This window comes from Anopheles marshallii, chromosome 2 (genome assembly GCF_943734725.1).
Source record: "Anopheles marshallii chromosome 2, idAnoMarsDA_429_01, whole genome shotgun sequence".
Taxonomy (NCBI): domain Eukaryota; kingdom Metazoa; phylum Arthropoda; class Insecta; order Diptera; family Culicidae; genus Anopheles; species Anopheles marshallii.
In genome coordinates this window covers 10,227,501-10,251,057 of record NC_071326.1, presented here as the reverse complement: position 1 = coordinate 10,251,057, position 23,557 = coordinate 10,227,501, and the positions used below count along the sequence as shown (strand labels likewise).

Below are 23,557 nucleotides of genomic sequence, written 5' to 3'. Positions count from 1 at the left end.
TAACATTAGACACGCCGCATAGACAAAACTTTCCGCGGCCTCGTTCGCTACACCGACGTACTCGCGTGGGCATACACTACCTCCTCCTAGACGGCCACACACACGCACACAGAACACCCGGTAGTGAACTCAACTCAAACAGACCGTCTCCTGTTGCCTTCTGCCAGCGGTACGCCACCCTTTCGATTTGCCGGGAACTACAGCAACCGGGAGGTGCTAACATCACACGACGTGCCCCGATACGACCGTCCGGTTTAGAGCACGCGAAATACCATCCGCTCTGCCGGAGCAAAAATCAATTTAAGTCTATCGTAATTTATATGCGCTTTATCTTAACTAATCTCCAACTCTTAATTTGATATTATAAGAAACATAAACAACTTTAATAATATAATGTGGTTTCCGTCTTAGGAATCTTGCACCAGGTGGGCTGGAAGGTGCTGGAAGCCTCATTCCCTCTTTCGCCAACAACTCTTTCCACCAGCAGGCCACTTCTTTCTCATCTCATCTCCATCCGCATCGATCGCACCAGATCCATACGGTATACAAGCACCCTGTGTACTTACGGGGCGGAACGTCCTTGTCCTGTACTAACACACATACACATACATTGAGGACCGGAAGGACAACTGGAACGCTGTTCGGCGCCGCATCCTTCGCTGCAGCTACAAACGACCGGTCGGAGGGAAATTTATACGCTGCTTCTAACTTTTCACATATCAGCCCAACCACGGGCGCTAGGTTGTTTATTCTTCGCACAAGACATACATTCAAGATTTTACACCAATTCGTCTTGGCATTGGCTTGGGCTAGGTAAGACACTGGAAGGCGTAAAAGATTTCCCAAGACATTCTCACCCCGACCTGGTTCAAAAACCGACGACCATTCGGGGCATTGAGGATGTACAAATCACTTCGACTCGATGCAGACAAACGGCCCCCGACCCTTTCGATGCGGCTAGCGCTAGCCCACACACGGCGATACACATTGCTTCGGATCGTCTTTTAAGACATAAATCGTTTCCGGCATTCGGCCGACCGAAAATCTCCCAATGGGATTCACCGTACCGGGCTGGATAGCATTAGTCAGGGCTAGTGGGAAAGTAATTTCGAGGCAATCGTGGTTTTAAACACTTTCTGCCTGCGCAAACAATTGATTTGATTCATGCCGCCATTCCCGCTCACCGATGCTATTAACTATCGCGAACGTTTGGCAAGTGGTCCGACATTTTCTTGGATTTGTTCAAATTTCACTACAAAATGTTGAGTATTGCCAACATTAATACGGAAGGCAGTGCGTTTTCATCAATCATTGGAATAGTCATTGCCGGCCCGTTTTCCAACCGAATACCGATTCTACTTACCGCCGGAATGGCACAATTCATTTGTTTATTCGCCGGCCGCCCTACAAACGCGAACGCTTGTCAAAATTAAACGCACACGATTCGGTACAAACGGCGTCGGAATTAATTATCATCAACGTTCGAAAACAGGTTGGACGCACAGCGGAGATATACACGAGAACTCTTGCCCAACACGTGGTGCTTTACTTTTGACAGCTGAAACCTGCTCAGGTGCAGCCGTGAAACGGAAACATGGAACGCTTGATTCCTCCACTGGGAGATATTCGCACCCCGGAAAAGCGGGAAGATGCGAGTCAGTCTTTGTTTGTGCCAATTTCCCGATGGCATTCTATAACAACAAAACCTTTCCATTTTGAAGAAGGATTGGGTCGTTACTCTCTTCTCCATACGCCACAAGCATCGATGTGATCCCAGGTTTCATCTCGAGGCAGGCACAAACGGTGGAATAGATGTTATCCTTCCTTCCTCAAAAGCTTCTATTTCGGTGTGATTCGTGATTTTCTATTGAGGCATAAATAATTACTTATTATTATTACGAATCAACACAACCGAGCGAGCGGAACAGCACCGTTGCCAGCCAATGTCTGGCGATTTCGGAGATACTTCCGAGCATCCGTTTGCTGCTGGCAGCTTCACACGGCTCTGCACGGCCCCACGGTTTCACACACGGCGTGTGCTGCGTTGTGTGTGGGAAGTCAGCATTCGAAGGAATCAGATGCCCTACAACTTGGGCTCCGGGTGCACAGCGTAACGGTTGATGAAGTTATTCTTCGAAACCCCGAAGTCATAAATCAGAATGAAACCGCTTCCCGTGCCAGGAGTAGCCGTCGTCGTATGGACAGCTTTCGTTATTTCTGGAAGATGAATATCCCCGAAAATTGCGAAGGATGAATTCAGGATGTCCGGAATGGGATCCCGTCCGATCGGGTTCAGGAGCGGGAGTCCCGTGTTGAGTGGGCATCCATTCTTTCGCCCGCTTCGAACCCCGGATACGGATGCCGGAAATTCCCTTTGCAAAGGGGCGTTGCGTTTGATCGGATTCGCAAGTGTCATCATCCGATTAGAACCATCCTTGCAGAGGCGGTCCAAACTCTCCACACAGCTCAGCGATCCCAGAAGACGCGGTCCCATGGCGTGCGTCAGTGACAACACTTCTTGAGTCAAGTATCGACAAGAAGATAGTTATCGATGCAGGGTGCGTATGATGTGTTGCCCTAGCAACATAAGGACCGCCCACCACTCTTGCTGCTACTGAGTGTTAATAAATTGTGCTCAAGTTCCTTCACGGACAGCGTTATTTGGCGACAACGGAAAAGAACACGGTCAACAGTGGGAATAAATTACTACGAGTTATAAAACTAAACTACATTTTGTTGCATTATGGAATGTTTGGGAAGATGCATCATAAATATGTCAAATTTCTTCGCTATATTGATATTTCAATAGACCACCATTGAAACCGTCTATAATTACATCATATTGTACTGTAGCCTCATTACTTCTTCCTACATGTTGTTAGTACAAGTTTAATAGGAAGTTATTCCCAAACGTAGTGGAGACGAATAATTCAAAATTCCATCCATACGCCGCAGCGTTATTAGGTGGAAAACTCCCCATACCACAGTGCCATACCGGAAGGAAAGGGAGGAATCGTGAATTAGACGACGATACTGCTGATGACGTGTGATGATTATGGCGCGGCTCGCATGTACGTCCCCAAGAAGCGTGTACGTGTCGCCAAAATGAATTGGGAGAATTTATAGAATATTTAAATTACTTCTTTATCAAAACGGGAAAGACGTCGAGTGCTGATGAACTTTGCCAGGCGCCAAGGACTACGCGCCCGGCAAAGGTAATAAGCATACGATGGTGCTTTGCCCGTGTTTAGAAAGGATCGAAACGTCCACAAAGGAAGCGGCTGAACGATGAGCTCCGGCAAACTTAAACTTATGCTCCGCATCCACTCCGCTGTCAGTGTGCTGAAGAGGCTGTGGAGTTGCAACGGAACGGGTTGAAAATACTCGTTCGAAGAAAAAGGACCACGCCTGGATGTGCGAGATTTGATTTATGAATGCGATATTTGTTTAATAAATACAAACAAACCTCACCCAAAAACCAAACGCAAACTCGAACGTCAATCCATCCCCACGTCATCTTCCGGTACACTGGTACTTTGCAAGAACAATATACCAGAAACTACCGGGTATTCGGTATCGGGGCAAACCCGTACACCCATCGCCTGCCTACGCTCAGGAGTGTTTCTTCCGGTGTCGTCGATGCCGCAATAACGCAGATTTCAACACCATCATCATCAACAGCAGGCATCATAGTTGTTGCCGGCTTCTCCCGAAGGTGTCTCGAACTTTTGAAGGTCCTCATGCGTCCCACACACGTTTCGCCAGCATGCAAAACCGGAGTCCGTGCGTACCTTCATTCCCGCGCCTAGACGCAAGAACCGGTTCAAACGGCTTGACGTTTATCTCCCCACTCTTGCATGGGAGCGCTGTTTTAAGCCGCATTGTTTTGATTGAATTTAATTATATGTTTATTGATTGAGCAAACCAGGCTGGGCGGGTGCGGATGGGTGCGGTGAGTGCGTCACAAGAATAAGGCGACGATCGGTCCACTGCCGTCAGCGACAGGCCGTCGAAAGCTCTGGCGTGCCGGGCCCGAAAGGGCAGGTTCGACTTCGCTTTGCCGGGCTTTTGTGCCGAGCAGTGGCTCGACAGTTAATATCGCGTTAAGTCTTACGCAAAACATAAGCTAATTGGCAAAGTTCAAGTGTACGGCACGACATAATTGAGCACGATCTACCCTACGCCCTAACCGTTCCGGCAACCAGGCTTGTTTCTCAATCGCGATTGACCCTTGGCGCTTCGAGACGTCCCTTCCAGCGTGAGTTATTAGTGCGCCAATATGCACCGATCGCAACCACATCATCAACACACTGTTTCACACACGTACACAACAACGCGCCAACCGTCCAACCTGGCTATTGCGCGATCTTACACCAATCAGACACGAACCACTGTAATTGTACTTAGCTGAGGTGGGTTGAAGCTTTTTATTCTCATTATTCATCAACTGTACGGGGTTGTAAAGGTGGCCAGCGAAACTGCAAGTAATGAGCAGACTGCCAGCGAGATCAACGAACTCCGCGGCATGTCACCGGCTCCATTCTCGTCATCCTGCGGGACGGGAACGTTGTTGCATCGATCGCCGTGACAAGCGATGCACTCGAGCGATCCCTGGAAGGTGGCGTGTGGTAACGTACAAAAGTGTCTTCCGCCTTCCAGCTGGTGAACGCATCCGCGGACAAACAGGAACACGTGGCCGCTCACCGATTTGGCTCGCATATGGATGCACTCGTACCGCTGGTGTATTGTTGGCAGGGCGGTTCTAAGCGGTCGAATGAAGCTGTCTAGACTGCTGTTGGTCATTTGAACCGATTCTTCATCGCAATGCACCATCGGTACGTCCATTCCCAGGGAGCAATCTTCCTCGCCATAGCAAAAGTCACAATTAAGGCCGTACCCTTCAAAAAGCAGTAAAAAAAACATATAAAATGCCGGTAAAGGCTCATCTCAGTACACAATCGCTCGTGGTTGCGTTCGTTGCCCGAAATGGGTTACCTTGAAAGACTAACCTGTTTTTACCATAGCCAACAGTCCCACCAACAATGACGCCGTAGCGACTGGCGCAAAGTAACGCATTGTGAGGTGACAGAGGTAAAAAAAAATCCTTCCGAACAATTCAAAAGCCTGGTAAGTTAACACTATAAAAGACTGTAATGTAACCGAAATTTCGCGAACTATTTCCACCTGCACTGTATGCGTATAGCTTGCTGCACCTTACACTAAGTAACCGGTAAGTTTCTCTGTCGACTGTCCGGCGTTAACTAAAGCCAGCGAATGCAGCAACACGCGCCGATCGCAATGCATCTGGCGTCGCGAAAGCGAAATCGGTCGTTAGTGTTGGTGCCATTTTCTCTAAAAAAGCCATCAATTGCCAAGAGACGTGTGGATGACTGTGGAACCGCTGTACCGGGTGCTCGAAGTGCAGCAAGTCCAAGGCTGTTGCTGCCAGACGATGGGTGTATTATGCAAACGGCACTTACTGCGTTTTGTTTACTATGGGGTGGATGTAATGACGTTGTTCGATCACAAAAGATCATCACTGAACGTGAACCCGGATCGGTGCGATTGGCTAATGGTGTTTTGTTGCGTATGGAACACCTTTACATCCATTTTCACCAACACAAACGGACCTTTTTTTCAGCGTAATTCGCTTTTGTGGGACGTATTACTTAATGATTTATGGAGTAATGCACATCACTGAAAACATATCAAGTACACGGTATTGCACTGCAGTTGCCATCAATGTTGCACTCAGTCAGTCAGCTTCCATTTCCGCAGAATTATAGCGAGCGCGTTTCATCCATCAATCCTGATACACAAAATATGCTACTCCCGTCACAAATCGTACGAAATTCGGTCACATTACTAAGTCATAACTGTCACTTGTACTGGCGAACGTGAACAATCATAGATCAGCAACATAAGTGCGGGAATGCCAACCTACCTGCTGTTGTAACTGCTCCCCAAGACAGCTTTTATTTATTTCGGTTTTTATGGCAACTCCATCTCAAAGCGGAAATACCCATCGGAAGCGGAATACTTTACAATGGATGAATTGATGATAGAGAGCAGGCAGAGTTCTCCAATCCCGGTGGCAACCCTCGACCGACGACTAGACGAAAAGGGAAGATACGTCAATGACTCAGAAATGCCGAAAAATGCCGTCAGGGAGAAATAGATATGTTTTATGAATGCCAACGCTAAAGTGACATCCTGACCCCGGCTTGAAAGCGCTTTCGTCTTCATCGCGGGCTGACAAATGTGCCACCCGGAAGGAAGAAAAATTGATACACGATGCGTCTGGAATAAGTGCACGTATCACAACGAGCGATTCACCATTATACATTTATGATGCCGACATCTCTCGATGGTTTTGGGATCTTTGTTCCATTGCGATTGATAGCAGCAGAAACAGCTTAACAGTCTTCTCGGCAAATCCTCCGAACGATTCGACCGAAATTCAATCATAATATTTCTCTACCCAGGAATTGAACTCGTATCTGCTGTCGAGGATTATTCACATTGGACGTTGACAAATGGTTCGTAAATGAGAATATTATACACACACATCCTGGAGTGTCATTCCATCCCAGCACACAATACGCTACTAGTAAATGTAAAGTAAAGCAAAGTAAATACTAGGAAATAAAAGAAATGTAACTTTTACTTGAAGTATAAAACAATTGAATTGCTTTATAGTTTGTTTAACCGAGAGAACCTTCCAAACATTCACGCAAGGAAACAAATCAACAAGGAAGAAACTGAAGATGCAATGGTATTCCCCTATCATTAACATTAACAATGGTAATGAACTGGTGCGGTTGATTCGCAAACCTGTTTGCAAACTACGTAATTGTTCAGCAATCATACAAAGCTCACTTTAAATACTACCTTGTTCAATGTGTGATGTGGGTATTGATGGTATGCAATTACATTGCGCAAAATAGTGATAAGAATGGAGCTGCAGGTTTCCATTAAACCCAACGTGGTGTTAAATTATTTACTTTGCTAAAAGATGTTTAACATTGTTTCATATACGTAATGCAAAGAGATGCTTCAGTTGTTTTTTGTTAACAATTCAAATGTTTTCTGTAAGTATTTTAATAAAAAAAATATTGGGGAATTAAGCACATCGGGCAGATCCGGATGGTTTATCAATTCGTTCCCAGGAAACTAGATTTAAGGCTGTTGTCCTCCAATGTTGGTTTAATTCAATCTGCTCAGGTTTAGCAGCGCTTAATCCAGACAAAGAGCACGCTCTGTTCCTTTACGCCTCGTAACGAACGAGTTGTTCCAACACGATTCATCTTAGTGTCCTTTCGTTGTTTTGTTTTGAAGGGGACTTACAAGGCCTCTCCCTAAAATCCCTGTATCGTTGGAGGACCTAACCCTCCCAGTTGTTTAGAGTCCCTTAGCAATCCTGGACAGTAATTGAGCAGCTCCGCTGAATCAATAAAATAATGATTCAGTATTAAGTAAGAAATTAAGAAGTAAGTAAAGTTTATGTAATAATTTTCTAATGTTGATTAGTATTTGAATTTGATTTACAACTGCTTTTGATACATATCCTTATCTGTCCTATCTTTATAGAATTTTATGATTTATTGTACATTCGTCTTTGTTTAATCTTGATATCCAATTTCCGTGACATGGTCTGTATGTCATGTATTTAGGAGACCGAATATTCTTTTAGCATGAATGAAATTGAAAAACTCCGGACCATTTGAACATCTCAAATCAATTTTGGAATTAGAGGTAGGCGTCATCAATATCATCATGCAATAGGAGTTTATTCATACATACATTGCACCAAACTTTCAATAAAAATCGCCTCACATTATTATTATGATGCAAAAGGATGTCATTTTTAGGAAGTTAAGTAAAATAAATCTCCGAAACTTATCCACACAACTCAAAATTAATCATTGCATTCCGGGCACGTTCTTTCACCAACCGTTTGTTGCAAATTCAAATTGAATGTCCGTTGCTTTCCTGACGTTTCGAGCGGCTAGCGCAGTATCGAGCACTTCGAGCAGTTGCCATGTGCTGGAAAACAGCTGTCAGATGGAAATTTGCGCAGTTGCTTGTTTGTTTACATTTTACTCGACGATTCATGTGCCGACAAAGCCCGCTAAATCGTGATTATTCCTGTAAGTTGAACAATTCCAAGTGTTAATTCCGTGCAGTGCCGTGATCTGGACCGGTGTGTGAACATGGCTACAAAAACGGACAGCTTCGGGTTCAATGCGACGAAATTGTTTCAAGTGGCCCGCGACTGTTCGCCGGACGAACATAAACATACGCAGAATCTGGTGGAATCGAAAGATGATATGCTGTTCGTATGGAATGCGAAGAACTGTTGTATTCTGGTGTTGAACTGGCGTGCCGCAGCTTCCCGCAAGAAGGATAACCTAAAGCATCAGGTAAGTCGGAGAATGAAGCTCATAAAATGATTTGCTAGCCGCATATACACATAACCTCACAAAATGACGGTGTTCTGTCAACGGCTAGAATGCAGGGGTTGTCGACGCTAACTACGTTACGATTTCTGCTGAACTGGTGGAAAATCGTCGAGCCAATCTGCGAACGCTAAATAAATCAGCATCGCGTTCAAAGTCAGCCTCTAGTTTTCGATGGCGGCAATTTATCAAATAATAATGGATTATTTATCGGTCTAATTAGCTTTTATGGCCATAATCTTAAATTATATGCAATCGCGAGCGGAAGGTCCTTGAGCGCGCCATGGCTCATACGGAAACGAATATCTGTGGTTCATTTCATTATTCGTCCACTTTGCCTATCGCAAGGATGGATTTTTTTCCTTCACTTTCTTACCTTTTTACCTTTCTACAATTTTATTTCTTTCTCGCGCTGCTGACCCTATACTCCGCTTCGATCGTCCTGTGGCGTATGCGCGTGTTATCTCGTGGTCCGAGCGAAACGAGCACGAAAACGAAATTTCATTTCAAAACCCCCACCTCGGTAGATTGTCCGTCCTCCTTCTTAGGCATTCATTCGGCGAGAGCGATTTAAATTATAGGAAGGAAATTTTATTACTTTGCGAGCAGCAGCAGCAGCAGCATGAGCAGCGATCATGGAAGGAAAGTTTGAAAATAATGGATTTTCTCAAACACCCTCCTACTTCATCAAATCCGACACATACAACGCTCACCGCGACCGGTCCGTTACCGGGGGTCGATTACTTTCCTTTCCTGGCCTTTTTTTTTAGGTCTTCATAGCGTCCTGGAACCTCACGGCCAAATTACCAAGCACAGCAATGATTAACATTGGTGCGCCCGAGGGTGATCACATTGGCTATTTTTTTGTCATTTCTGTCCTGCCAATCCATAAAAATTGTATCATTTGCCAGCGATGGCTGCCGTCGCGAAAGTCGAAGCCCGCACACGACTGGATCATTATATCGAATGCGCTTAACTGAAGTACCGATGGAAGGGACGGCCTCGGTGAACAGGTGATGGGACTGGTGTGATAAATAATGAAACGCTTTTTTTTACTTCACCTACCACGGTAAATAGAGCCGAAAGTGCTTAGGAACTGACATAAATCAGTTTAAAGATGATTTGTTTCGGTTTATCGCAAATAAGAGACAAATATTACCGTTTTTAATGATGTATCTTTGTGCAGCTTGCCGGCAGAATGACAAAGTGTATATTATTAACATACTTAAATGTTGCTGCCTTAAAACCCAAGCCAATAGCAGATCAAAGGAATGATATTGTATTCGTTGCGTTTTTTTTTCGCGCAAACGATACGTTTGTTACATTGTAAATGAGCAGCGTCCTCGGATGAAGCCAACCACTCACCGGAAGGTGACAACGACATGAGGGAAAATCCAATTCATCCCAAATGAAATTTTTAAAAACTTTTCCTTTTGCCACCGTCCCAGCGTTTGTGCTGTACACTATTTTCCTTGTATGTGTGCATGCCCCCACCGTTGCATTTACCTGTTTTTGTTTTTCGGCAGTGTCCGTGCGGTGGCTGGTTTATCATTCACAAATTTATGCTCTGGACGAGCGAATAGCAGCGGGCTCATAAATTTTCATCCCCAACCCATTTATAAAATTATAACTCCCCAAGGTGATTCCGCTCTGTCGCCGTGGCGTAAGGACGGAGAAGGAACGCCGGGTAAAAACCGACCGTCGTCGTACGGTAATGTGATGTATCCGCATCCTTCGCAGCTTCTTCGTCCTCCCCCTCCCAAACTACCGTCGGTCGTTTGGTTGAGATTTTGATGCGACCTTGCGACCACCGAGCACTTTTTGCGCTTCGTCCATCAATATGCTTCGGGATGTGATAATGATTATGTCACGTCGATCATCGGATTTAATGCGGCATTAAAACGCACGAACACATGAAGCCAACGTACAGGACCGCGCCAGTGCAGAGTCGATGAGTTGGCCGTAAAATCGTGGGAGCAGTAAAACAAAACCGTATCCATCTACCGGTAGCGACACCAGCAGAACCAGCCTTAATTACGGAAGTATTAAGAAATTTCGCAACTGCACTAATAATAGTATCTCAAAAGTATAAATTGTACCCACACTCATCGTAATAATAAAATAATTCCTTCCTTCGCCGCAGCTCTCGCAGAGGGGTGCTTGTTTTGGTGCTTCCGATTCCCGGCAGATAGTTGTGCACGTATTTCTTGATCACCGCAAGCGGACACCGGTTCGCCAGCCCGCTAGGTCGTTGCGTTGTGCATCGGTACGGGGCAAAAATGGAACTTTTCCCATTTCTTACTCCACCTCCCGGGGACGAACTATGAACCTGGGCGCCCTTATCCGTTGTCCGTAATGCCGAAAAGCAGCTGCACCTAGCGTCAGGATCTGGTTCCACGTACAGAGCAACACGCAAAATAGCGCTAGCCAGAAACTGCTACTGTCGCCTGCTGTTGCCGGTAGTTCATTCTTTATATAATATTTTAAAAATTATCACTCTACTTTTATGTTCGTTCTTTGCTGAAGTTTCACGCCTCAATTCGGTCGTTTTCTCCGTATTTTCATCCGTACAACCTGCGCCGTTCAGACTTTAACACTGCACTGCCATCGAAGAGGGCCAACGCAAGAGGGAAACTTGTGGCAGAGGCACTGCGCTTTGTCATGGTTTTCCATTTCAACATCTTTGATATATTTACTGTCATCTTTTTGGGTTCTTTTGCTGGCACGATATAGGAAGCCGCCAGGAAGGACGGTGGCATTCAAAATGCGCTCGAAACTTCATGCCGGTATGCCTTTTCCGGGTTGTTGTTTTCCATATTTATCGCCACACAAGAAACTCTGATCGTTTATTAGAATACGTCATTAAAAGCCTGCATGTCTTGATTCCTTACTATCCAATGAATAGGGAAGGTGTGTTTAAGTAGCTAATACATGTTCAGACCTACACTTGGTATATGGTTATCTTTCACGGCTCGGAGAAGGAAATGTTTTCTTATCGAAGTGAATTTTATCGCTGGTTTCTCCTCTTTTCCAGCACAACAACCTCAACCGGTCTTCTTGTGCATTATCGGTACTTTAACCGCCAGAAGTCTAGGCCTACCATTTCCGGTTTTCTTTGACTTAATTCACCCTTCGGTTCACCCCCGATTCACCAAATCGGGGGGTAGTTGCGAATGGGATTTTTCACCGGTCCTGTCGTATGAAGACCAGCGCCGCTTCCAATCCATCGTGGGTTCAGTTGCCAATAACTATAATCAATACAATTTCATCAAACAATTTATGATTCCTCTGTAGAAATAATACTGAATACTTTCTTTTTCATTCCTTTTGGAATGACCCACAAGAAAATCACCTCATGATAGTGAGAGTAGTTTTACTACGCAAGAAATATTACTTCTTCCATTCAATCGTTCGGGCACTGTTGACGACGAAAACTTATATGCGTTTTGTTTGATTTCGTCCTCCCTCTGAGTTGTGCCGTTCATGAACAAATCCACTTGTCCCTGTCCTTTAGACCACTCGATGTCTAAAGCACATTTTTATCCTGCGAATACTAAAATGTTACCGCGTTTCGCGAGCGAAATGTGGAGATGTGGAGATATGAATGAAAGACTTACGTCGAACTCTCCTGTACAAAAGCAGCAGAACTCAGCAGAAGAAAGTGGAAATAGTACAACCACGCGCGCCCAGTCCAAGCGTTGAATAAGAACATAGTGATGGAAGACGTTTGTCTTGGGGCGTCCTTTTATTTGCCTTCACGATTGTCGTAGCGTGAGTATCTACACTCGTCGCAATCTCCTCACCGTAGATCTTTTGTAGCATGTCGTAGGCATTCGATGAACTGAATGGATAAAATCCGGATGAAAAAGCTTGTGCGTGGGGCGGATTGAGAGGTTTTGGAGCTGGCAAGCCAGAGGATGGTAAAGGTTTCCAATCTGGTTTGTGTGATTTTTCGTGTGTCCTGATCGTCGCAATGATGTGAGTCTGTGAAGATGTGCCCACCCTTGTGGTACTATATCCCGGTGAACAAATATGTCACACGAGACGGACGAACATGTATCCCAAACCAATCTCATCTCAAACATTCTCATATGGCTCATTCTTAAATTGTATCTCTTACACCATTTTTTTTAGTTTCATCAATTAAAAACAACCCATCCTAAGGATCCCTGGCTATCCCAATCTCAACGAGCAAGTAGGCGGGGAAAGTCTGAGAAAGAATTTCTTTTGGTATGGTCACAACGACGCAACATGATGATGCGATAAAGCAGGGCGTACGCGGAAGTGCAAAGTTGAAGACATCGCGAATGTTGATTATTAGCTTCCCGGTGCCATGAAGAATGGTATAGATAAAAATGATACTACAACCTATCATCCAACACGAGAAACAAAGCCAAACCCCCTCACTAGGGAGAAGAAACGCATTTTCGCACCACAATTCGGTGTTGTTTGATGGAAAATTTGGAACTACCCTGTGGAGTGGAGGAATCCGGACGTGGATCAAAATATGATTGTGGCCCCGGGACGGCACTGTTGTCGCGTGTGTGGAGAAGCACATTGTCAATGGATTCCCTTTGTTGTTGTGTGCTGAATGACGGCTTCGCAGTTGATATGAGATTAATAAGTAAACGTGGAAAAACTTTCCCCCGGACTTACGATTGTGAGGCGGAGGCGATGAACAAATAAAACCTCCCAAAGAGCCACACTTGTAAAGACGAGCGTGTGCAACACGGTTACCGCAAGGAACGTGATGAAACCACGACCTAAAGCGGATTGCTGTTGCGGTAACAATGGGATCGGCAGTTCATAAATGAATCTCTCGCTGGCTTGACTGGTGCGGCCTTTACGATGGTGTCGATAAATAGCAATCGTCAAATTCTTCTGTGGCAAGATTATGAAGTGTTTGCTTACGGTTTCCATTGGCGAGATTTCGGTGTATGTGTGTGTATATAAGCGGAATGATCATCGTTGGCTGGCTGTATTTCCTTGTGAACCATCCATTTAAAGAAAGGAACATGGAAACTATACAATAACGTCTAAATAGCGCCATCAAAACTTCATTAAAGGAAGCAAAATACAGCAATGTAGTGTTATACGACGTCACAACTCCCTACCGGAATACAACCCGGCAGCAATCGTTTTTCTAGCACTATAGTTCTTGATTACGTTCCATATTCAATTTGTATTAAACACATTGTACAAAATTGCATTCAATGTGTTAGGTTCGGTGGTACTTTGTCGTTTTTTTTTGGCAATTTCATGGAAATTGTGCATCGTGGAGATGCTTAAAAATTATCACTCACGCTCGTTAGACAGAAACAACAGCATGAAACGATTACCGGTAACCTAGCTATGGTGAGGGCCCAACACCATGAAACCAATTTGCATGAAAAGCTCCGTAAAGAGTCTACGGGGTTTTCCGGGTTTTCCGGTAAGGAAAATGCAGTTGAAAGTTGTGCAATGGAGAAAAATGGAATATTTTGGCTTTTTTAACACCTTTTTTTCTCCGTTTTGTGGCCACTTTCCTGTGTTCTAGTTCGTCTCAGCGGCTGACAGAAGGAAAACAATAATCGTAAATAGAGTTATTCTGCCCGTGAGCAGAGTCTGCAACATCGAGACAATGAGAGCAACATAAAATAAAGCACTAGGGACATAATCAACACTATCGTTGCCTTTTACTCCATGCAAACACGTTGACCAAATGCTCTCAATCATGCATGCATCATCGACCCCAGAAACGAAGGTCGCATATTGAGCCTGTGCGTAGCTCGCACCTTTAAAAGTGAATCCACCCGACATGATCCAATTTACTCGTTCGGCTTTACGGGGACGTCTTTCGGGCCAGTTTCAAAGCCCTCCGACCTTCTTGGCCTTTACCCGTGACGCGTGTCCTTTCGTCGTCGGGACTTTGTGCGTTGCTCATCATCATCATCATCACCATCTTCATCGACGTTGTACCACATTTTTGTTTGCTTGTGTGTGTGTGTCTCTCCCTCCCACCCGGGGGTCCCCTAACGATATAATGATCTATTATTATGATTATGGTCAGCGTCACCTTCGAGTGTGCCAGTACCACCTTCCGCCACTTAGGCTGTACTGCTTTGGTGAGGCTGTGGAACTGGACCATAAACGAAGCGGAATATGGTTCTCTGCTATCTCTTCGATCATCAAAACGCGCCGTCCCCGGGTGGTGGTCCGATGTTTCTGATACGTATCCATCATCTATTAACCAATTTAATTCACAGGCCATTTGTCAAGGCTGATGGGCAAACATCTGTTACTACATCCGGGTGGCTTCCGGGTGGATCGGATAATGGGCTAGGTGGGATGGGATATAGGCACTTTGGTCCATTTTTTTCTTCTGTTTGTTACCCAGCCCGTGTTGAGTCTCCAGGGAAACGTACGCTGCCGCCAAATAGGGAAGGCAAAAACCAACCAAGATCCTGACGGAAACGTTGATTTGATTTTCCGTCACCATCCCTCCATCAATCGGTGTGTTTGTATTTATCGCCCATTGTGAAAAGGCCGTGATGGGACCGGGCATTAATATTCGAGCATAAAAACGTGCCCGTCTTTCTCCGTGAAGGTGCTAAACGTGTTCGGGCGTGTGTGTTTTTTTTTTTTGTTGCTCTACGTGGGATCTACAATCCACCAGAGATGTATTTTATTACATCTTCTTTATTTTTGGTTGCAGAACTTTGGCTTTGTCGAGGAATTCGAATAATTACTATCGCAAGATTTTTTTAGCTGGTCGTAAGTTCCTCATACAAGAATTCTTGGCGAGCTTTCGTCACCAACAGTAATTACATATATGCTGCTCAACAATGCGTGTGATTTAATTGCCGGCAAAGTATCCTTTCTCAAACAACACCACCAAGGCCCACACGTGTGGGGGGTGCAGCAAACCCCGTCTAAGGTGGTTGCCCCAGCATTGATGGCAGCCGAATGGCGCAACCCGTGCACGAGTTGGCCCACCACGACCCTGTGAACTTCGATGAAGTGGAAAATTCAAGTTCTGGTCCCAGGTTCTTTCATCCCTTTGGCGAGATAATTTTCCCTACCCGTGTTGAGTTTTGCGCCAAACAGACGGAAACTGCTTGAGTGCGCGGGCTTTGCACTTCCGGGTGCTACGTTTTGATGCTTTGTAATTTTATTTATTTCTTCCATGTTTGTAGTTTTCCACATCGTGTCGTACGCGGCCCTCATTGGGGCGAACGTTTTCAATGAGGTCACCGTTTAGGTGGAGGCTGTTGAAGTGCAGGAATAGGTTTTGCTTTGGTGATTTTTTGGTTTTGCATTTCATTTTTCCCGCCGTTTTCCCCTCCTCTGTTTCCAGCACCGATGATGCACTGAAGTTGTGTGGTACCTGTGCCGGTGTGTGCCCTGATGGAAAGAGGTCTTGTCGTACTTGGGCGCAACAAATCTCCAACCGATTTATGATTATAATTATTACCGACCGAGATCTTTCCGTCCGGTTCCGGTTTCCTGTGTTTGTGGTGGATTCGTGGATTCCGGCCGGTTCGCCGGAGCAGTGCGCCGATCGCAAGGCAACCGCAACGGGGTTGCCACACGGTACGGTTGAAGGCAAAAGAAAATTCCACCTGCGGAAGTCAAAGCATCGCGCAAGAGGCCTTCATGCATGCACAAGTACACACTCGTGTGCGGGTTGGCGTTCGTTTTCACTCACACTATCCGTCTGTGGGATGCGAGATTTGCGCGGTTTTATTTTTTCAACTTGTCAGCTCCTTCCAGCGCTGGGATTCCGCTGGGAAAGGGGACGGGAACCAATTTCATCTATACCAACACACATCCGGTTTCATTCATTCTGTCCACCGTTGATTTCTGCATCGCGCTACCAAACCGCTAGAACACAAGTACTAAACGGGAGCGAAATGCCGCGTGGCCCATCGAGTCCACCCGAGCCAAAATCCTATGTGTCTCGAGTATCGTCGTATCTTTCGTCCTGTGACCTCCGGAGGGTGGCAATGGAATCGGGCCCCCTTTTCCCCGGCCCTTCGTTCTTTTCCGTTCGTTCCGTGGTTTCCCGGATGATGTTGGGCGCGTTTTCTGCCACCTTTTTGATTCCTGCAGTTGCTGTTTTTTTTCTCTCTGTGTGTGTGTGTCTTTGGCTGTTGGTAGCGCCCCGGTTTGTTTGATGTGATTTTTCACCGCCAACCAACGCGGCCAGTGGCGAGCGTCGCCGTGAAGAGTTGTAGCGTAGCAAACAGCAAAGAAAATCCGTTTTATCGCGCCACTTGAAAGTGCAGTCAGCACAGGTATAATTATATTTTCCGTTTATTTCTCCTTTTTTTTGCTTGCTTGTTGCTGTTTACAAGTTTCGAACAGACGTATGGTGGTTTTCTGTCTTCGTGTTTTTTCTTTGCATCGTTAATGGTTGTTGAAGATATGAATGAGAGTAAAATTACTGCTCAATTCCCTGTTTCGATTTCTGCATGTATCGTTTCGTTTTGGCACGATGTTTGAGTGACGAGATGCGCCCGGTTGGGAATCATAAAGGATACATTATAAGGAACTAATACAAAACGTCGATTGATTTATCTATTTATTTTCTCTCAACGAAACAGTACTCAATCAGTATGAAACAATTATCTTTCTGAGCAGCTTTTTGTTTTTTTTTCTTCTTTAATTTCAAAATACCAATCGTCCACTGCCAAGAGTCAATTGTTGAAGGTGAAAACTTATTTATGATGGCGTGAAATTCCACGCTTCCTCTTCTGGCGCGCCCTTAAAAGTTCAGATTAATTAATTTAGTTCCTCGTTGCCGGGTTCGCCCCCTGTTTTTGTTGTTGTTAGTTTCGTTGTTTATTTATTTACCTGCATTTTATCATGAACTTTGCTGTCGGTGAACAATAATTAAACACAAAAAAAAAACTCATTTTCCATTACATTCAATCTTCACTGCGAGCGGCGCTCGCTCACACAATTGCTATGGTGGAGAAAGCGAAAGAAGTAAAAAAAAATCTCATAACGAGGTGTGAAATTCAAACTAAATTAGAAAGGATTCATCAACACCGTCACGATTCGGTGATCTCGCCCAGCAATGTTTGAAGGGCAGAACGCAGCCAATGGGCAAGAAAAGTAGAACCCACACGAACTTCGCCCTCAGCCCCACCACCGAAAGGAGTTCGGTAAAGGTGTATCGGGCGGTGCGGAAGGATAGCCAGCAGCGCGATTATTGGCTTCTGCAATGACTCGAACGGCGCTCGACCGGATGTCCTTCAGTGCGGAAGAGCACACACACACACACACAAAGGAAAAAAAATGCAAATTTCGTGAAAATATTCTGCTCCGTTGGTGGACGATTTGTTGATGATTTTGTTTTGTTAAGGTTTTTTTTCTTTCTTTCACTTCTTTTCTATGGTTTCTACCAATACCATCTACGGGGGAGATAGAGAGTCTTCGTCAGTGAAAGAGTTGCCTCCAAAAAGGATTCGCTTCGATTCGCGTCAACACGTACGCGCTCGGAAGGAATGTCCGAAAGGGTGCATAAATTGGCATTCAAACGAAATTGTTAGCTATTTATTATTTTGTTAAGTGATGCTGGAGATTTTTTTCTTTTTTCGTTTGTACATCTCCCTTTTTCGGGGATTCAGCTAATTCTGTATGTTGCAATTCAATCGTTTATAAGATTGTTATGTAGCTGTTTACTTCATGCCGTCTGGATGTAAAAATTGATGCCCCTTAAGTTCTTCGGTGCACGGTGAACATCAAATTTTACGACGCTAGACGACGTCAGTGAACTGACGGTACTTTTGCTGACGGAAAGCTGTAAAATTTATGACTTATGGACAAACATTGAGGCAAAAGTTTTGCTCGAAAACCCGCACATCATGTCCGCGTGATGAGATGCTTCATTTAATAGATCGTTGATTCAAATGTGCAATTTATTTTGAAGGGACAGTTTTACAGCAATACCTTTAAAAAAAACAAAAAGGTTGGACCCATCTTTCCGCGATTCTTGTCTCATTCCGGGAACTTCTGGAAGATGAGGTTTGTGTTATTCCTGGCCAAAATTAAAATGCAATCATGCTGTTTTGCTGCTTATTATTTTTGCGTGATTCAGTACAAACATGTCACTCCGGTGGATATGGAGATATGGCACAAACAACTCGCCCGAAAGTTCGCGTTCAGCACAGCTAAGTGCCGTACTAATCCCGATAGCATCTAATATACGATTCCGAAACATCGCGGTTCATTCTTCGATATGATGTGACGAGTTTGGGGCGAATGTCTCAGGCGCGCCCGGTGAGGGTTTGCAACAGCAGCAGCAGAAGCAGTTCCTTTCGTGTTCACCGTGCCATCCGGTTGGTGTTTCTGTTTTGGGAAAGAAAAACAAATTTTTAATTGGGAATGTTCAGCGTGGATAATCACCGAACCATGTGCATGTGAAGCGGGTGGAAACCGGCCCCGACTGCTGTTCCGGCACATCCTGCGGGAATCCATCCCGGGGCGCCGCAGCAGCACACACAGGATCCATTTCGTACGGCACACATTGTTGCTGCTGCACGCTGAAGAAGGTTAATTTTGTCGCTGGAAAAGACGAACGACGAAGGCATGATATGCTTCTGATGATTATGTTGATGCTGGTTGTTTTATGTTGCTGCGGCTGTCAGTGGTAACGAATGGGCGGTGGCGTTGCCGGAAAGGTAAGGAAAAGGATGAAGTGAACAAATTTTCCGCTTACTTTCCTGTTGCTTGTTCGTTTCTTTTTTAGTATGCGTTTTTCCATCCCCAGCATACAAGCCCTCCCCCCCTGTGTACCGAAATCTGCGACCATCCTTCTGCTGCATCGCCGCTTGATGAGGGTTTTCTTTCGTGTCATACCCAAATGCATCCGTCGTCCCGCCTTAGGGAACCATCGGATGATACTGGCTCGTATTGGGGGAGTTGCGCCCCACCCCGCTTCGGCTTATCAGCAAACGACCGAGTCCTTATTAGGCGGGCATATGTATTATAATAAATAATTTTCGAGATTTCTTCTGGTAGCGGGCGGGGACGAAATGCCCGGGCTGTGGACACATTTGTTTGCTCGAGTTCGCCTCCACAGAGGCGAATAAAGATGAAAAGTAGCGGCACCTGCGGGATCTACAATCGTTCGTCACACAAGCAACGTTCCGGCAGATGGAGGCGCCCGGTGGCACTTTCCATTGGACGCACGGTTTGTCAGGGATAGTGCATTTCCTTCGCGCGGGCTGCACTGATGAGTTCGTTTTCCGTTGCTGCACGCGGTGCCTCCGTCGCCGTGACGTTTGTTGAAACCATTGCCGATGGATTCCAGCAGCAGTAGTAGTAGTAGCAGCAGCGTTATCTGACACGAAAACGATTATACAAAAAAAAAGAACATAGTTCCAGCGTAAGACTAAACAGAAAACAGCAGGCAACATTCTTCCGAGGATGTTGCTCCGGCTGTTTTGTTGTCTTCTCACATCCCGCTGTTTGGAAAACCCCATTGGACTATTTGGCTTTGGCTGCTTAAACAGTGGGGTGCTGCTGCTGCTGCTGCACCTTCCGTCGTGCATCTTCCATCGCGATGAATTATAAAAATTGTATGTCTTATCCTTAAGGCGAAGAAAGCAGACTTTTAATTCCAGGTTAATGCAGGGAACACACCGAACCTGCAATGAACGGAAGGTGGCGAGCGAAAAACACAGCCACCCCGGTACGGTATCTTCGGTTCTCGTTTCGAAGTACAAGCCACGACCCTCCAACCTTCTCCGCTTCTCCTTTTGCACCCAACGAGCATTTGCCCAGCACTTGCACAATGGATCGTATATGTTTATGCAGGCAAATTATATAGACCCCAGAGCCGAAGGCTCTCACCCTCCCCGGTTGTGGAACCGCGACCGATTTCCCCAAGCATTCCCCGGTTCGCCCTGTGCGACCACCGCTGATAGGTTGTTAATGATAAAAAAAACCCCACACTCACCTCACCCAAGTGGTAGCCTTCGTCCCCGTAACCGCCCGCGAAATGGAGTTGGTCGGGGCATTCGCTGGATGAAGCAGCGCGGGAGAAACCAAAGGGAAACCGTTTCGCGAAGTTGGTACCGGATCGGTACCGGAGGTTCTATTATGCTTCTGACAAAAAATCTGATAGGTGAACTTGTTTCTCGGCTAATGGGAGCTGATGTTTCGTTAGATGAATTCTAGTGCAATGTTCGCCGCGAGCAGAAGCCGAGAATTTGTGGAACCGGCGATAAAAGCATGCCAAGCGTACCATACGCTGGGTATATTTTTGTCTTCGGAGATTTTTTTTTTGTATGTATGTGTGTTTGTGTAAACTAGTTAGATAAATGTAATGCAAGATTATCGTTGAGGAATGTGATAAAATTGCGCTGCTTTCGATCCAGTATTTTGTTTGTTGTGTTTTACATATGCAATAATATACACTCGTTTCAGTCAACATGTTGGTACCACCCAGTACCAAATACCAACCCAAAAAAAGTCAACTTGTACCCTTTCTTTTTCGTTTTTGCTGCAATGCCGATCGACGAAAAATGTAGTCCCAAGAGCGCAAGATCCATAATGTGGCTGGGAAGCCTTTCGTCCCTTGTGCAATATACTTTTTGCTCGTTCTTTCATCCTTCGCTTCATCCTGAACGAGCGCCACCTCGCATATTATCGATCGATATCGTCTCCCCTGCTCACATCAAACGACATAAAATCGACGTCCTGAACCAATCGCTGATAAGTGTGGGCTTGCATCCGCTCGGATGCTGCCCCATGATTGGTGGTCGCGTGGATACAAAGAGAGAAAGTGGAAGAGAAAGCCACAACGGAACTCGCTTGGGGACGGTAGAGTTCCCCCAAAATGCTTGGGCAAAATAAATCAATGATCGATTGGTTTTCAATTTGGCAAGCGCAATCGCAAACGAGCTCTCTAAATGCTCCCCAGCCAGGGGGTGGGAGAGGATTTGGAGGGCTGAAACAGGGACTTTGGAGGTATGGAGACTTCGATGCCGGTAGGAATGCGCTGAGTTACTCTCTAAGATTATAAATTCAAGCAATCAAAGTTTGTTGGAAATCTCCATCGAGAAGCCCTGGGCAGATTTGGCAATTCATTTGGCAAGCCTACTTTGCCCCAAAATCGCTCAGACATCTCGTTCGGGGAATTGCGGCTATTCGCAGGACTTCGAAATGAAAACGTATTTCATTATGAATCATGCTTTTGTTGAACATGTTGCTGTTAGCGTGAATCCTGTGTATTTCCTTCGACAATTAGAATGACATTCATGATCGTTTGCTGTTCTTTTTTCGTTCCACCGTCAGAAGGAAATGAAACGAAACTGCCAAAAATGGAATGAAATGTTTCGCTCTCTTCCTTCCGGCACGGCTCTCTCCCTCTGGGGACTAAGCCGAAACAGTCAGGAAACGGGCCCGGTACCCAAACGGTGGTGTCCATCGGCTCGGTTTGACCTGCATGCATAAATTATTGGTGAAAGTTTGTCATTTTTTGGCGCAATGCCTCTCCTGAAGTCTCACGAGACCAAACCCCTCCTCTCTTACCCTGAGCCCCGTATCTGGTCGAATTCGATTCCGTCATTTCGCGTCGCAATGCCCCAATGGCCCCAAGGCTTGCGTTTACGTCGGGCTAAGGTTTTTTTTTTCCATATTTTCTTTGCACCGTGGCGTGAATGGAAAATTAAAAAATAGACACTTAATTTTAACGTCTTTGTCGTCCAGCGCAAGGTGAACCAATGGCACACAACCTAATGGCAGCGAACAAATGGCAAATGCGAAGGAGGCGCCACAGGGATGCACAAATAGATTGACTAATGTATATACATTATTTATATCGTTTCGCTTTTTCGCTTTTTTTCGGCATGTGTTTCAGTCAGTAGTTACTTGTATTGCTGATAGACGTTTTTTTGTCTCGCGCCCTGCTCTTCCTCCCTCTGTAAACCAGTAAAACTGGAGGATTTAAAATCAATTTTTTGTTGTTTTGCCTGGGGAAAAGTTCCGCGTGATGGAAGGCAAGGTGCCGTTGGGACATTAGCAAGAAAGCAAGAACGCGCAATGGCCCCTAAGAGCGGGGATGGGTTTTTTTTTCGCCCATCAGCTTCAACATTGTTCCATTCCTTAAAGGTAATGTAATTTTACCCCCGGTGGTCGGTTCCATCAAATTGAAACGAGGCAATATCGGAGCTTCGGAAGTTCGCGCAAGATAAATCGATGGTCGCTTAGGTGCAGGGAGGTGTATGTAAGGTCGGATGAAGACAAGGGACGATTACTTTACCGTTACCGAGCGCGGTGGTCGTCTGTTTTTTTTTTCTTCTTACTTTCACCCAAAAACGACAAGGTAATGGAGATGTTAATATAGCGGAAAAATATATCCGTGACTGAAGGAACAGCCACGGCAGTCTCGGTTAAGATGGGGAAAAATCATCCACGGCATTAAGTACAACCGTTCGGACACGGGACAATGATGGAACGAAACACGAAAATCATCATGCAAATGAACGGATAGACGTGGCTAAAGATACAACAACAAAAAAAAAAGATAAGGCCACGATAGCTGCCGGAAAGACATCTTTCCATCGTCTTGATTGTATCGTTGGATCGGCAATCAAAATATTTTAGCTACAGCAACGTTGGGAGTTGAGCGAAACACGCCACACGCCGTTGAAGAATTGGGATAAATAATCAGTTAATGGACATGATGATGCTCTACGATCTCTCCTCGCCGTTGTGGCTGTTTGTATTGATTTTATTCGGTGTGTTAAACCTTTAGTTGATTGTCCGAAGTGTAGCAAAGTGGAACATGCACCGCAGTTGTACCTTATTCTTTACAAGTTTGGTTTTAGCTTTTACAAAACAGTACCGTAATACATAAAAAGGGAGGTTTTTTGTTTTGTTTTGCTCTCTTCCCTGACAGATGTGTTTCAATATTTCAATCTTTAATGGTATGCTAACACCGAAATACATTATGGCTGATTCATCTTCTCCAATGGCCAAAATCCGGAACTCCCTTCGGACATCGTCGTTCTTTCCATAATTGAATCGTTCTGAATATTCTTTAATTAGACGCCATTTTCTCCCAACAATGTGCTCGCTTTCCTCCTTTTTTTTGCACTTCATTT

The 23,557-nt window shown here is 45.3% G+C and overlaps 2 protein-coding genes across 2 annotated transcripts in view; one reads left to right on the top strand and one right to left on the bottom strand.

Moving 5' to 3' along the window:
* Window positions 1–4,443: 4,443 nt before the first annotated feature.
* LOC128709094 (uncharacterized) lies at window positions 4,444–5,076 on the bottom strand. The gene is made up of 2 exons (XM_053804078.1): window positions 5,010–5,076; window positions 4,444–4,898 (listed from the first exon to the last, which is right to left on the bottom strand). The coding sequence occupies exons 1-2, from the start codon at window positions 5,074–5,076 to the stop codon at window positions 4,444–4,446; spliced, it is 522 nt and encodes a 173-aa protein (XP_053660053.1).
* Window positions 5,077–8,213: 3,137 nt separating this feature from the next.
* LOC128709464 (nuclear pore complex protein Nup88) overlaps window positions 8,214–23,557 on the top strand; it is a 49,439-nt gene continuing 34,095 nt past the window's right edge. Inside the window, exon 1 of the mRNA XM_053804461.1 lies at window positions 8,214–8,423. Within this exon, the coding sequence (XP_053660436.1) occupies window positions 8,214–8,423 (210 nt within the window). The remainder of the gene's footprint in view (window positions 8,424–23,557) is intronic.